Source organism: Natator depressus, chromosome 1 (genome assembly GCF_965152275.1).
Source record: "Natator depressus isolate rNatDep1 chromosome 1, rNatDep2.hap1, whole genome shotgun sequence".
NCBI classification, from domain to species: domain Eukaryota; kingdom Metazoa; phylum Chordata; order Testudines; family Cheloniidae; genus Natator; species Natator depressus.
The window spans coordinates 318,124,617-318,141,515 of NC_134234.1; the positions used below are offsets into that span (position 1 = coordinate 318,124,617).

A 16,899-nucleotide genomic window follows, 5' to 3' on the forward strand; every position below is an offset into this window, starting at 1 on the left:
CAAGTGACGTAGCAAGCTGAAGGGCTTTTTCCTTCATAGTGGACCCAGCAAGCAGTGCTCCTTGTGTCCTCTTCTCCTTTAACCATATAAAGAGAGCCTGGTCGACATCAGGGCCTTTTCCTTCACACACCCGTTCACAGCAGCTGTTTGACTGTTCATCTTTGTATTTAGTCAAAAGCTTATCCTTCTGCTTCCACATTCTGCATACAACTGACCCGTGCAACTCCCACTTGACTGCAACTTGGTTTTGAGTAGCCCCCGGAGTTTGACAGTTTTGGATAATCTGTACTTTTTCTTTCAGTGAGAGACTTCTTGGCATTTTGTCTGTTTTTGACACCAAAAAATGATTTAAGTAAGTGGAGAATGTGACATCACAAATGTTGCTCTCATGAGGTGGCAATGTTGCTGTTACTGAGTGGACAAAAAGAAAATGTTCCTTGTAAGCGGTGTTTGCTCTGATAAGGTGCTGCTGCAAACAAGTGTCTATTGTACTATTAAGGTGAAAAAAAGCAATCAAGGTGGTTGATTCTGCAAGATACTGAGTGCCTCCTATGAGATGTTAACCCTCTTAACGCCCATTGAGCACTCTCAACTCTCATGGATTTTGATGGAAACTGAGCTGCTTGGCATTTTGTAGAATTGGGACCTAAGTGCAGAAACTCAGCACCATAATATAAATGCCCAAACTACTTTTTGGTATTCTTTTGGGTCTTGAAAAGCAATCCAATTCTGTAGTAATTCTTCAAGTACAGTGGAATAAAAGCTGTCTTGTTAAAATATGTGCTAGAGGATTCTCGGGTGATGTGAATAATGAGCCATCTAAAAAGCTGTACACAAGATCTAATTTCTTCTTCTGATTTCATGAAGTTTACATACAAAAACCAACAATTAAATAATGGAAGGATGTGACACAAGCCAACAAGTTGAAAATTACACTGTTCGATCAGACAGTGCGTCACAGTGTGCTCCACTCACCACTGGGCTGGTGCCTCCTCATTGGTTGGTCACTCTGGGGATTAGCTCTATGGGCCAACGTCCCTGTGTGACATTATCTGATTACAATATAACCATATAGATCATTGTTGCAACCACAGTTATATATCTGCAGCAAATCTTGTACAAAAGTTGTCAAGTGAGGTGTCTATGAAAAGGTTATGATTTGATAGCTATAATTATGCTATCTGTATGCATGTATCATTTTTGTATGTGAAGTTATAAGTATTGGGTCTATACTTGGATTTCAAATGTTTGCTCCTGCGGTAACACCCATGAAGTAATTAGCTAGCACATCTTGGAGGGACTATTCAAATTGAGTAGCCTATTGAAAGAACATTTAACTGATAATGGACCATGGGAGATGCCCAGCTACACTTAATGAAATTCCCTGCTGTGACTAGGCAAAATGCATGGACATAGGACTTGCCCAAGTGACTCCAAACTCCATCTTGTTGCTGTAATTTTCCACAGTAAGAACAATGGAATGCCCTCCACATGGCAAAAGCTATAAAAGGCCCTGGAAACATCTCCATTTTGTCTTCAATTCCACTTCTTACCTTTGGAGGAACCTTGCTACAAACTGAAGCTCTGAACAAAGGACTGAATGACCCATCCAAGCTGTGGATGAACTCCAGAGACTTGACTTAAGCCAGCAGTTTATTCCATCGCTGCTACAAGCCTGAACCAAGAACTTTGCCATTACTGTATGTAATTGAAACCTTTAACCAATTTTAACTCTCACCTTTCTTTCTATAAATAAACCTTTAGATTTTAAATACTAAAAGATTGGTATCAGCGTGATTTTTGGGTCAGATCTAAATTATATATTGACCTGGGTGTGTGGCTGGTCCTTTGGGACCAGAAGAACCTATTGTTTGATGAGGCTTGTTGTAAAGAACCACTCATATCTGAATCCAGTGCTTTTGGTGGTGATATAAAAACTTGAATGCCTGAGGAAACCGCCTTTATGTTTTCTTGTTAGCCAGTGTGGTGAAACAGGATTTTACTTTTGTGGCTGGTTTGGTATATCTTATAAAAGAATAACGACCAGTTTTGGGTTGTGCTTGCCCTGTTTCTCAGCAGTTCATCCTGAATTTGGCATCCTCAGTTCTGGCATCCATTAAGGCACGGTTACACCCAGTCAGTGGTTAGCTCTTACTCTGGTCTGCCGCTCCTCTATCTCCACAGCCCTCAGCATCTCCTTCATGACTTAGGCCTCTGGTTAGGTCACTCAGCGTTCCCCTTTCTGGGGTACAGTCCATCAGCAGTCCTAGGCAGTCTTCCCATTCCCTGCCTCAGTTTTATGCCACGCCCTTGGTGGCTGGTAGGGGAACCTGGCCCCACCATCTTCTCCAGGTTACAGTCCAGAGACCCTCAATTTAGGAGTTCTGGGATTTTTCTCTTTCTGCCCTCACTGCCCCTTCCCTGGCCTACTTCCTACCATTCTGGTTCCCCTTCTCTCTCTCTGCGTGTACCAACTCCAAAAACTCTCTTCCCAGGGAGTGACTGATGCCTGCCTTCTTGCAGCCTTTCCCAGCAGCCCCGAAGACTCCTCCCTCTTCCCAGCTAATTGGCCTACTCAGCCACCTTAACTCCAATCAGACTTGTGTGGGGTGGACACCCCATCACACAGTGCCCCTGCATACGTAGACCTCAAGGTGTACAAAGGCCCCTGCTTGCAGCAGCAGGAACAAGCTGCTGTAGAATCATGCAGAGGAGAAAGATCACTATGTGGAAATGTCTGCTTTTCCGTGCAGCCACCTTTGTTCCCTCTGCAAAAGATCTGTGTGGCACAAAAGGAAAGAGAGGATGGGCAAGGGGATGGTAGGGTGAGAAAAATGGAATTCCTTTTCTTTCCTCTAGTAAAACTTAATATTTTCTACAGCAAAAGCTGTGGAAATTTAATCCTGCCTAAAGTAGCCATAACTGCACTCTGGACTCAGCAATGACTAGCCTTGTCAACCCTCACAAAGAGCAACTGTGACATGGCTGGCCAATGGCAGCAGTGAAGAGGGTTATGGGGACAGAGTCAAGCAGGATCCATGGTATTGAAGGCTTGCTTTGACATGGAATCATGTGTGTTTTAGTCCTATTTCCTACTAACACATCATCCCACCCTGTCCTAAAAAATAGAAGGAAAATGGCTTTAAGCCACTGTTCTTAGAGAAATGTGTAGTTCTAGGGCGGGGGGGGGGGGCAACCTGAGCCTGAGAAGGAGCCAGAATTTACCAATGTACATTGCCAAAAGAGCCACAGTAATATGTCAGCAACCCCCCTCAGCTCCCCCCACACCCTGCTAGCACCTCCCACCCACCGGCAGCCCCACTGATCAGCACCTCCCACCTCCCCGCACCTCCCAACCAGTGGTTTCGTGGTGTGCAGGAGGCTCGGGGGTGGGAGGGGGAGGAGCAAGGGCACGGCAGGCTCAGGGGAGGCAGAGGGGGAGGGAAGGGGGAGTGGGGACAGGCCTGTGGCACAGCCAGGGGTCGAGCAGTGAGCACCTCCTGGCACATTGGAAAGTTGGCACCTGTAGCTGCAGCCCCAGAGTCGGTGCCTATACAAGGAGCCGCATATTAACTTCTGAAGAGCTGCATGTGGCTCCGGAGCCACAGGTTGGCCACCCCGTTCTAGGGCCAACTTATTCCCTTTGTGGTGTTTTATGCAGAAGGGGAATCTATGGATCAAGCTATTAAGCCAATAAGACTTACAAGGGTGTAGAGTTAGTCTCATAGGTACAAGGGACATAAATAATAGCTTCCCCAATTCAATGGGACCAGCATGCTATTCCCACAGCCATTACAGACATCTGGGCTCGGTACAACTTTTTTTAAACAAGTCAGCTGCAGCCCCCAACAAAGCCATGTGAGAGTAATAGATTTTGGCTAGACTTAATAGATCAGTCCTAGCCCATCATACCCTCCCCATCAAAAATCTGGGCAACCTTCTAGTTTAGCCAGTCAATCCAGCTGCCCAGACCTCCTGAGCCAATGCCTGCCACTCCTGTCAAAACTATCTATTGCTGAATATCAGAGAACTATGATAGCTAGACATCACACTCTAATTATGAATTCAAAGTGTGATTGTGATGTTATCTGATTAAAATGTAAACATGTAAACCATTGTTGCTACCACTGTGATATAATTGCAGCAAATCTTATACAAAGTATGACACATGGCCAGAAAGGGTTAAGCAGCTTGTAGGCTAAATAACCGAAAGTCAACCATTAGAGACATGTTAAAACAGTATGCGAATGCTAATTAGGGCCATTCCATGGTAGATAGGCTAGATTCGAAATTTGAAATGCAAACCTATATTGTTAGAAATTCAAGGTGATCACTAATTGTGTGTGTTTACTTATATGCTGTTTAATGATTAACCATGTAAACAGATGGTTCCTGTCTGTCACTAAAGCTATTAATTCAGAGATCAAAAGGGAATATTAACATTTAGATGAATCTTGGGTGCAATAATGTCATTGTCTATATGTCTCTTTGAAGTTTGTGATAGACTGCCTAATGGATAAATTGCCCTGTGTTAATTTGTGTAACTAATTACCGGTGGTTCTTTGGAAATAAGTCTCCATAATTGCCTATCGTTTGCTGAAGGACTCCAACCCGTCAAAGAAGGCCTGAAACTGTATAAAAAAGGCTTGGGCCCCAATCCTTTTTATCTCTGTTCTGCTTAATGCTTCATGCAGGAGAAGCTTAAGTCATAGGGCTGAGATCCCAGTCCTAAGCTGCAACTACAAAACTCACCATCTCTGTTATGAGTCTGAATCTCAAGAATTGTACTCATGTCTGTATGTACACTGATATTTTAACCACTACTCTCTCTCGCTTTTCTTTTTTAATAAATTTTAATTTAGTTAATAAGAATTGGCTATAAGCGAGTATTTGGGTAAGATCTGGAATATTCATTAACCTGGGAGGTAATGTGTCTGATCCTTTGGGATTGGTAAAACTCTTTTATATGATGAATAAGATTTTCAGTAATCCTCATCATATTTGGCTTGGGTGTCTGGATAGAAGCCTAAGGCGGGGTTACTTCAAAGGAACTGTGTTGCTGACTTCTGGATAACCAGTGAGGTATTATATAGAAACTGTTTTGAGCTGGCTTGGTAAATCTAAGTATTGGAATATTCACCAGCTTTGGGGATTATCTGCCCCATTCTTCGTAGTTCACCCTAATTGAGTGACCTCAGTTGGCTCCCCTGGGACTCCGGTCACAGTGATTGATCTAGGAAAGTGGTTTTCAACCTCTTTTCATTTGCAGAGCCCTAAAAATTTTGAATGGAGGTGGAAATCTGAGACAGAGTCTGTGGACCTCCAGGGGTCTGTAGACCACTGGTTGAAAACCATGGTTCTTTGGTAATGACAACCTTTCGCAGACTGCTGAGACATAGCCTGCTGACCTTCCGAGGTCCATGGTCCACAGGTTGAAAACCACTGATTTAGGAGTCATGGTTAAAGTCCTAGGAAATAAATAATCTTCTCCTACGGAAGCATCTGTTAGTCAAAAACTTAGTTCTGAGCTGTAAAAATAAGTTTCCACCACTGTCAACTTTTTAACAGTATACAAAAACAGAAATGGCAGGAAGTCAAATATACTCTGGTCTCACTTTGGTGTGATGCTACACTGAAAAGGATGACTCCAGAGCCTTGGCTTGTAACAGGACTTGGCAATACACCACACTGCAGTTTGCAGGATAATTACTTGTCCAAGTATGTGTGTGTTACCTCTGAAGGATGGGCTCGTCCACCACAATAGACTTGCACAGAGTGAATTTCCAGCACACAGTACCTTCCACATTAATCAGGCCAGGAAAACAGAAGCATTTTTTGATAATTATGTATTGATAAAGCTGTCCTCTGCTATTCCTCCAGGATGCTCACTTTGCCCAGATTGCTGGACTGATATTGCCACAGACAGACTGGACAATTGGATGAACTGGAAGAACTAGCCAAGCAGGCTGGATGCTTGTGTTACTTGGGAAGAACAGACAATGTTCTAAAACTGGCCATTCCTTCCAGGTTAATTGGTAGCCCCTGACACAGCCAGTCAGGGATAGTGATCTCACTAGCCCCATTGGACCACAGCAGGTTTGGGCAAGGAGGAACTGTCTGTTTTGTCTTCTGTGCCCATGACACCAATTCTCCCATCCAACTGCCAGCTGGCCCCTGGGTCACATCTTGGGGTCCAGATGATGTGCACTGAGTACAGGTCAGTACATGTATACAAAGGTACTCCCCTGACGTGCTGCAGCTCTGTGCTGGGTTACTCCCCTTGTGCTGTGATAGCAGAGGTCTAGGGCTGGTTTAACTTACATCAGTACAGCAAAGGAGGAGCCTGAGGAGCCAAAACTGCAGATGGGAGTCTGTGTGTCACAGGGGCATCCCAGCCTTGATCCCTCCTCCCTCATTTCCTCTGGCCATGCTCCCATTTCCCAGCTACACCAGCTGCCAAAAGGGGGAGTGATGTCACTGGAGGATCACCCTTATGCTGGACTAATCCTACTGTGGCTGGCTGTAGGGCCAGTTAACACTGACAATGAGACACAAAGCAGCTGCAGTGTGTCAGAGAAACTGGCCCCATGCACTGGCACTAGGAGACAATAAATTGTGTCAAATATTGAGCCAGAGTTTTACAGATCAAATAAATGTGTGGTCTATTGCCTTTTCAGTTGAATAAGTTGCCATGATCTCCTTTTTGGCAGCATGAGCATAAATATTTTTCCATTGCACAGATGCTGAATTAGTCACAATACTTGGCTGCTCTTTGCCAACATTTTTAGACTTAAGAGATCCAACACAATGACACTTCAAATTTACAGGAATGAGTTACTGTCATTAAATGCACATTTACATCCTGCAAAAAAGCTATCACTATGCTAAGTTTGTTTAAACCTGTGTAGCATCTTATTAACCTGTATGAATAAATATACAACCCAAGCAAAGCCCTCTTCACTGAAGAACTGTTTAACAGAATGAAGCTAAAAAGACAGAAGGCTGACAGTGACATATTACCTAGCCAGATCGCACAGTATCTTAAGACAAACTAACACATTTCTAAAAGAGCAACCTGAATCTCACACAGAAAGTATATTAATTTAACATGGAAATGCATTTGCATTAGAAGAGGCACCAAAGGTTTCATCCAGAAGCCCAGCATGACCCATTAACAGACTATCAACTAGAGTACATTGCTTTGGCTTAAGGAAATGAACAGTGGAAAGAAATGGGATGACTAAAATCATGAATGTCACTGGAATTCCAGATGTAAACTGCTGGAATAAGCAAAGAATCACGTCTTTGTGGGAGGCTTTCATCTGGAAGGAAGTAGACAGGAGTTACTGGAATCAATAAATCATCTTCAAATTGAGATGTCACTTTGCTCAGGGGGTTGTATATCAAATTTTAGGATGGAATGAGACACATGGCTCATTTGAGTCACATCCATTCTGTCTAAGTTATTAAGTTTCACTCCACTTTTTTCTCTCTGAATACTTTTCTCGTTTGCTACGGTAAATTAGAGTACGTCTACATTGCAGTCATGGGGTAGGATTGCAGCCCATGTAGACAGACCCAAGCTAATTTTATCTAGCTAGCTCAGGAACTGCTTGCAGTGAAGCCACAACAGCACAGGCTTCAGGGTGAGATGTACAACTCTGGGTAATTACTTTTGGGGCTAGCTCATGCTAATGTCCATGCTGCCGTGGCTGCACTGCTCCAGTACCTGAACTAGCTAGATTAAAACTAGCTCATGTATGTCTACATGAGCTGCAATCAGATTTCATGATGGTAGCATAGACATACCCTTAGTCTTTATATTAACTGTTCTGCAAGTGAAGAATTAAAGGGCGGTCAGAGGGTGTGGAACGGGGGTTGAATGGTGGCAGGGGCCCCAGGGGGGCAGTCAGGGAGGAGAGGAGGGGTTGGATGGGGGGGCGGTCAGGGGACAGGACGCGGGGGGTGGTGGATGGGGCAGCGGTCCTGGGTGGGCAGTCAGGAAGGAGAGGGGGGGTTGAATGGGGTGGTGGGGGCAGTTAGGGGCAGGGGGCAGTTAGGGGTGAGGGGTCCGGGGGTGGTCAGGGAGAAGGGGTGGTTGGATGGGGCAGGAGTCCTGGGGGGGCAGTCAGGAAGGAGGGGGTTTGGATGGGGCAGTGGGGGGCAGTTAGGGGCGGGGAGTCCGGGGGCAGTCAGGGGACTGAGAGCGGGGGGGGGGGTGGATGGGGGAAGGTCCGGGGGGGCCGTCAGGGGGCGAGAAGCGGGGGGGGGGTCGGATAGGGGGCGGGGGCACCAACGAACTATTTAACTACCAGCTTAGCAGGTGCAGAATGATGGGTGAATGTGCCTTTAGTCATTTGAAGGGTTGCTGGCATTGTCTGCTCACAAGATTGGACCTCAGTGAGAAAAATATCCCAATGGTTATAGCTGCCTGCTGTGTCCTGCATGATATCTGTGAAGCAAAGGGGGAAAAGTTTCCGCCAGGGTGGAAGGCAGAGGTGGAGCAGCTGTCTGCTGAATTTGAATAGCCAGATACCAGGGCTATTAGAAGAGCTCAGCGTGGACCTATATGGCTCAGGTAGGCTTTAAAAGATCATTTTCACAGTGAGCCAGAATAATATATGTTGTTGTAGAGTCTGTCCCTCCTTCTCCTCCTCCTTTTCCATGTCCACCACCTCTTCCTCCCTGCTGTTCACAGCAGGGGTTTGTGACTCAGGCTTCTCGGAGGTATCCACTGTGCTGTGGCAGGATCGGGGAGAGGGGAGGAGGGGGTTCAGCTGAGCATGGCATGCAGCTCTTCGTAAAGCAGCAAGTCTGCAGCTTGGCACTGGATCGATTGTTGGCCTCCCTGGTTCTGGTATGCCTGCTGCAGCTCCTTGGCTTTCACATGGTGCTGCTGTTGGTCCCTGTCATAGTCCTTCTCCTGAATCCCCTGAGCAATCTGCTTGTAGATGCAACGTTTCTATGACTGGTTCAGAGCTGTGCCCGTACAGCCTGTTCTCCCCACAGGCCCAGTCGATCTAATATCTCCCGTCTACTCCAGGCAGCAGCACATCTGGAGTATGTAGCCAGCATGGTCGTCTGGGCAGTTGCAGTCAACAATGGAGAGCTGCTAGGTGTGATCGCCAAACCAGGCAATGAGGAAAAGGAATTTTAAAAATTTGCAGGACTTTAAAGGGGAGCGGGGACTTCTGGTATCTGTGACCCGTGGGTAGTGGAGTTCACAATGGTGACCAGAGTGGTCATTGTGGGGCAGCTGTTGGAGGACAGTTAGGATCTACACATGCACTGTGTTGACCTATGTACATTGACCATGGCTATACGCCACTTGGGGAGCTGGTGTTACTATGTTGGCATAATGGGGCGCTTACAGCTGTGGGAGACCAATTTAAGTGTAGACACTTGCACAACTAGGTCGACCTAAGCTGCCTTGCATTAACTTTGTAGTGTAGACCAAGCCTAAGAAAGCACCGCTGGCTGGATGTCCCAGTGTGTTTATGTGTTTACTAGTCTGTCTATGTAACTTGTAAGTTCCTTGGGGCAGAGTCCAGATTTCTCTATATGTCTTGTCCATCTCCAAATCCAACATTGCCACTTACTAAACAATGTAATTATCATTTGTCTGACCCTTCTACTATAGGTGGCTTTACCTTTCTTTATCTGTTCTGCCCATAGAAACTCAGCTTCCTGTGTTCTACAATATAAACTCCTGCTGTGTTTTGAATGTCTCCTTTATACAATATACAAAGAAAAAATATTGATTTTTTTCTTAAACTTTTCATAGCATGGCAGTATTACTCTCAAAATGATCAGCACACTCATACACTAGGCACACGTTCCCTGAACATCATTTCTTGATCTGTTCACAAATGAGACCCATCTCCCCTCCATTTTAGATATAATTCTTCAGCTAACTAGGTCTGTAAAAATTAAAGAGAGAGAGAGAGAGAGAGAGAGAGAGAGAGAGAGAGAGAGAGACGCCTACCTGTAAATAAGAATGAAATGCAATGTGCAAAGACATTTAATCAGCCAGCACCTCTTCCCCTCCCACAGTTTCTACACATACTTCGTACCAGCTGTACCTGCTTAATCTCAATAACTGGCAGGTGTTCACAGTCAAATGTACCCACATAATTCACTTTTTCTAAAGCTCTTAGGAGTTTCACACAGAATTACCCTTCCCTTAAGTACTCCTTAAAATCAGCTAGAGCTTTTAAAATATGCACATACACAAAAGCTGAAGGAAAGAATAGCTTAGAAATGTAACAAAATGTAAGGTCAAGCAATGAGTGGGCTCAATTTCTCGGGCTTAGAACCAGCAGCTGTTCAGAAAGAACTGAAATTTCCACTGTGGGTCTGGAAGGGAGAACAATGTTATGTGCAAGCCTCTATAGCACATATTCATATTATAGCACTATCACAGGCAACTGGCCATCCTCCTTTTAGCTAGATGTCAATAAATAGTTCCTTAGTTTAGTTAGCTTAATGGAGTAAATATCAAATATTTGTGAAGATGGAATATGGCATATAAATGCTAAGTATTAATACCATTATATGTGAAAACTGGAAATGGTTAAGAAGATATGACTGAAGAAAAAGATAAAAATAGAAATATTTACCCCAAAAAGGAAGTGATAATAGAAGAAAAGAGTTAATTAGTTGATCTCACTGAAGCCAAAAGCTGTCATCTAACCAATGGAATGTTCCATTAATCCTTGTTCAGAGAAGTAGCATTTTGAATGGCCTCCGATTTTGAGCGATAAGAATTTAGTTAAGCTAAATAGGTCTTCGGTGACAGATTAAATTTGACTGACACAAATTAAAATAAAGTCTGCTCTAGATCACCAGCTCACACTAGAGAACAGGATGACTGCCTCCTTATGCACCTATCTCTAATGTGTAGGGGGAAAAGCTGCATGGTCATGGGGGCTTCAGTTTGAATGACACACGTTGTAGAGCTCATGTTACCAGCACTAAAACATCCTTGGAATGTCTAAACATTATAGACGACAATGTCGTAACTCAAAAACTGTTGCAGCCAACATGGGGGAATTCTGTACTAGACCATATCCTAACAGATAAAGAGAAATAGATCACAGAACTAAAAATTAATGGGAGTTTACGTACAAGTGATCATAACTTGATTACATTTATAATATACAAGCAGAATAAAGTTGAGAACAGTAATATATATACTTGGTGCTTTAACACGGCCAATTTCACAAAGCCACAATCCCACATCTGAGGAAGAAGTCCATGCTGGTTAAAAATATGAGCTAGTTTAGAGGTGAAGTGAAGGCAGATATATTATTAATTATATTATATTATAAAACAAATGGAAGAAAGAGGACGTTGATAGTAATTAATGTAAATCAGAAGATAGGAATTGTAGAAAATAAAAAAGGGAAGCAAATGGACAGAATAAGAAATCTGTGGCCAATAAAGTTAAGGATAATAAGGAGATTTTAAAATATATTAGAAACAAAAAATCCTGACTATGGTATTGGTACATGATGAGATGGAAATGGTAGAATTATCAATAATAAATCAGAAAAAGCAGAAGTGGTCAATAAATATTTCTGTTCTGTGTTTGGGGAAAAAACAGATGATCTAGTCTCATCATATGGTGATGATAACACTTTCCATTCCACTAATATCTCTGAAGGATGTTGAATACCAGCTACTAATGTGAAGCATTTTAAAATCAGCGAGTCCAGATAATTTGCATCCAAGGGTTTTAAAAATGCTGGCCAGGGAGCTCACTGGACCATTAATGTTGATTTTCAATATGTCTTGGAGCACTGGGGAAGTTCCAGAGGACTGGAAGAAAGCTAATGTGCCAATATTTAAAAAGGGTAAACAGGATGACCTCGGTAATTATAGGCCTGCCAGCCTGACATCAGTCCCTTGCAAGATAATGGAGTGGGTTATATGGGACTCAATTAATAAAATATTAAAGAAGGGTAATGTATTAATGCAAATCATCGTGGGTTTATTAAAAATAGAACTTGTCAAACTAACATTTTTTTGTGAGATTACTAATATGGTTGATAAAGGTAATAGTTCTGACATAATATATTTAGACTTCTGTAAGGCATTTGACTTGGTACCATGCAAAATTTTGATAAAAGAACTAGACCAATATACAATTAACATGGCACACATTAAATGGATTTAAAACTGGCTAACTGATAGGTCTCAAAATGTAATTGTAAACAGGAAATCGTCATCAAATGGTTTTGTTTCCAGTGGGGTCAAGTAGGGATTGGTTCTTGGTCCTACGCTATTTAACATTTTTATCAGCGACCTGGAATAACACAAAATCATCACTGAGAAAGTTTGCAAATGACATAAAAATTGGGGGCATGATAAATAATGAAGAGGACAGGTCACTGATTCAGAGCTATCTGGCTTGTTTGGTAAACTGGGCACAAGCAAACAGTATGAATTTTAATATGACTAAATGTAAAGGTACATATCTAGAAACAAAGAAAGTAGGCCACACTTACACAATGGGGGATGCTATCCTGGAAAGCGGTGACTCTGAAAAAGAATTTGGAGTTGTAGTGTACAAACAGCTGACCATGAGCTCCCCATGTGACACTATGGCCAAAAGAGCTAATGAGATCCTGGGATGCTAAACAAGGGAATCCCGCATTGGAGTAGTGAGGTGCCCCAATAGCAACTATGGGTGAAACCAGACAAATCACTACGCTCTCGAATGAACTCACACAGGAAAATGATGAAAGACAATAACACCACATCACCTGTGGGTGAACACTTTTCACAAAGCGATCACTCTATATCTGATCTCTCAGTGCTCGTCATCAAAGGAACCCTCCACAACACTTTCAAAAGACAAGCCAGGGAGCTTAAATTCATAACTTTGCTAGACACTAATGTAACTTTAGCGCCCTCGTGACCAAGATGGAGTCTGCTCTGCAGGCAGCTCTGGCCAGGAGATGAAGCGTGCAGGAATGCAGCAGGAAAAATTCCTTCCACCCCAGGAGCACCTGTTCCAAACCCCCCAAAGTGAAACAACCCACCCACAGGAAAAGTACAATGGATATAACAAAGGGAGATATTTATTTGCAGAGGGATGAAAGGAGAAAAACAACAAGGGGAAATGTAGGGGGAGCAGTAGAATAGGGTTGCATCGAAACCAAGGCCCCACAGGCCCAGTGGTAGCACAGTCTGAAAGGGCAGACACTGAGCAATGTGTCTGCACACAGAGTTCAGGAGTCCAGTGCTGAGTCTTGGGTGCTCCTGGTTGTCTTCGGCGCCAGTGAACTTTCCTCAACAAACCCCTCCGGTGCCCTCTTCTGCCGCTCTCTGCAAAGCCACACAGAGCGACAACCTCCCCACTTAACTAACTAGCAGCCTCCCTCCTGATCCCAATGCAGAGTCACAAGCCCCAGTACTCACAGCCCCATGCAGCTCTGGGCAGCAGTGATACTGGGTCCAGCTCCGGCCTGTCCTTCTCGGGCCATTCCTCCCTGGCACAGTGCTCCTCCTGGCTCCTGTCCTGGGGTGTCCCCGATCAGCCGCCCTGTCCTTCCCAGGCTTCAGGCAGGTTCTCTCTCCTTCACTTTGTCAGGGCCTCCCTGCTGCAGCCCTTCTCTCCGGGGGCTCCAGAGCCACACCCCCAAGTTTCCCTCTTTTCTCTCACTGCTTCCCCTCCCCAATAGGAAAAAGATTTAAAGGGGCCGTGCTCTCTAAACCCCAAGGGGTTACACTAAAAATCCTGGTTTTATGGCTTATTACAACAATCTGTAACCTACTAACCCCACTTTTTGTTCTATGACCACAGGCCACTTCACCTGGAATAGTCCGTCGAAATATGTGTTGACTACGTAACTGTTCCACCTCGTATTTAGCTGTGGCTAAATACAGAGTATCTTTCCCAGACTTGAAGAAGAGCTCTGTGAAGCTCGAAAGCATGTCTCTTTCACCAGCAGAAGTTGGTCCAATGAAAGATATTACCTCCCCAGCCTTTTCTCTCTGCAGTGATAATAGGACATTCAGTCAACATGCTGCCTGACCATAGTGCCTAATTGCTAGACTCTGGGATGCCATCCAAAACCAAGGCTGAAATCACCAAATGCACTTCAGTTAGGGTTGCAAACTGAATATAACCAAATTGAAAAATAACTGACTGGTACAGTTTGATGGATTCAGCAAAAAAAAAAAAATCCAAAATAGCCATTTAAGTTCATTAAAGAAAGATTTTATTACTGATCTTGCACCTTGAATTTCAATGGTAAATGGAACCACTTGTAAACCACTACCCCCCATGGCCCCCCCCCCCATCCCCATGTCAAATGGTACATACACAGACTTCAAATTGATTTTGTCTAAATGATAAATGAAATCGGAATGTAATCTCCCTACAAGCTACAATTGGGATTGGCTGAGGTTGCTGGTTCCCTGGCTCAATGGGAGGTTCTGTAACAGGCTCACAACTCTGGAACTCACTTTCCCCCTTGCTATGATAGAGCCTGAGTGTTTTGACTTTCAAGGCCTCTTTGTTTCCCCATGTTTCCAAAAGGTGGCTCGCCTATGTAGGATACAAAGGATTTTAGAGGGGGCAGACCTAATGAGCCTAACAGGCAGGAGGGAGTGTTGTATTAATTCTGATGGAATAAATGGCCCCCAAAGTCAAAAGTGTTAATGTGAACCTGTCAAACATCCAACATTAAACATGTTTTAAATGAGGTTCAGAGTTTGATATACAGCACCTCATCCTGCTTATTATCATGGAAAACACATCATTACAAATCTTTTAAACATTTTATTAAAGATACAGAAAAGAAGGAAAGCCAGCTAAAGCATTTACAACGTAAAATATTGTGTAAATCTTTCATTTTAACAACATTCCTTGGTTCCTTTCCCTCTAACTGGAAGGCATTTTAAAAGGACCCCCCCAATTTGACAGTCTGTCAGATGGTATTAAGATGGTAATAATTGTTCTTTTTGCAGAAAAAAAGAAGACGGTCACTGAAATGGGCTGGAGCTGCTGCTGCTGAAATCCGATCCCATTTCCTAAAAGACAAGACAAACACACAAGAGCTGAGAAAAAAGAACATCAAAGAGAAAAAATGGAGCTTCTGTTAACTCTCATTTGCAACCTCGTACCTGAAGAAACACCAGAACCCTCGTCTTATCCACCTATCAGGAATGAGTGTTGGCAGGTACTCCTGCCCAGTCGTCAGATAGTCAATGAGCACAGCTGTGCCCTAGCAGAACCACCTGATATTTCAAGGCAGTCATGTGGCTTGCTCTTCAACCCAGCAGCTACAGAGGCTCAGCAGTTGCTTAATGCACATGTTCATGGATTATCTGTGTGCCAACCCCTTCTCCAGCCTAGATTCTACCCTGCGCCCAGCCTTATTCCAATCATGTTGCAGCCTTGCTCCTGCCTTGGAACCAGCCTGATCCTGCTTTTCCTGACTTCCGGTAATCTGCTTCTGATCTCAGCCCCTGGTTCTGAGTCTGCCTTGACCCTTGGCTCTGGCATTTGAACTCTGACTTTGGTTCTGACTTTCATCTCTGACCCTGTGCTTTGACTCTTCTTGACCTTGGGCTCTGGCATTCAGACTCTGACCACTGGGACTGACTCCTGTTCTGACTGCTTATTCCTCATCTCCCTGAAACCACCACTCTAAGACCTGGCAATTTGTACAAGCATTGGGCTGTTTAGGACATTGCTTTTCACTGCCTTTCTAGCCACAGGCTTTGAGCAGTGTTGCAAAATACAGTCTTGGCTAGGTGAGCCAGACTGTCATTGTCCCCACACCCTATGTGTTCTTTTCCTTCCCCACCCTATTTCTTCTCTTTCCTATCCCTTTTCTTTTTCCTTCTGTTCAATAACAAAGTCTCACATCCCATCTGGTGTTTGGGAGCTAGCCAGAGATAGTGGAGGTGATGATGTCATCTGGTTCCTCTCTCTGGCCCCGTCTAGTCAGGAAATCTCTTAGGAGCAGAATGACAAATGCTCATAGTGTTATGGTGGATCCCAAGGACCCAGAAGACCATGGGAGTGGCAACCATGATAGTAAATCTCACTGCAGCAGTTGTTGGCAGCCATCATCTTCTTCTACTAATTTTGCTCCAAAAGTTGTCTTTTAAGAACTTGAAAAGGGGATGATAAGTGGAATAGTCATCCCCTCATTATTTTGTTCACTCATTAGGTCTAATTTTCAACACACCAGTTTTAGTCGATTGATTTCTGGTCCCATGCTTTTCTTGTTTAGTAGGCATTATCTTAACACAGTCCTTGAATTATATCAGTAGGCCTTTTATTTGGACTAATTCAGTCTCTCTCCCTTTTGCACCTTTTCCCATCAACATTTGTTGTTACATATTTTTGTGACATTTTTATAAACCTTCACTCACTTTTTACAACTGAGCTCAATTAGGGTAAATGTGTAAGCCCAATTATCACAACAGGTGAGACGAATTAATATCTAATTGGTTTATTTTGAATGAATTGACCTGTTCTAGCGTAATTGGATAGATACATTTTATGGAAATCCAAAAAAGTGCATACAATGTATGTATAAGGTGAAGCTCTTGCAGTTTATATTGTTACCAGCAACTCTCAATAAAAATGTATCTAAATACACATGCATTTCTAAGGCTCCTGTCTCCATAATATCTAAGCACCATACAGCAATGAAACACAATTGAGTATGCATAAATGGCAAGTTTTTGACAGCCTCCTTTGTTCCTTGTATTTCTTTTCTTTTTCTTCTCTTCCTTTCTGTCTCTTTCTTCCTCCCTTTCAGTCTCCACAGTTACTGGTTGATGTGAGGCTTTGGTGTTCAATGCAGACCAGTACAAGGTTGTGTTGCTGCCTGCTTTGCAACTGTGTTCCTTAATTGCTATGCTACTGTGGCT

The 16,899-nt window shown here is 43.6% G+C and overlaps 1 protein-coding gene across 1 annotated transcript in view; it reads left to right on the forward strand.

Moving 5' to 3' along the window:
- ALG10 (ALG10 alpha-1,2-glucosyltransferase) overlaps positions 1 to 16,506 on the forward strand; it is an 87,940-nt gene extending 71,434 nt beyond the window's left edge. The window contains exon 3 of the mRNA XM_074942425.1: positions 14,980 to 16,506. Coding sequence (XP_074798526.1) covers positions 14,980 to 15,114 — 135 coding nt within the window. The 3' untranslated portion in view covers positions 15,115 to 16,506. The remainder of the gene's footprint in view (positions 1 to 14,979) is intronic.
- The last annotated feature ends 393 nt before the right edge of the window (positions 16,507 to 16,899 follow it).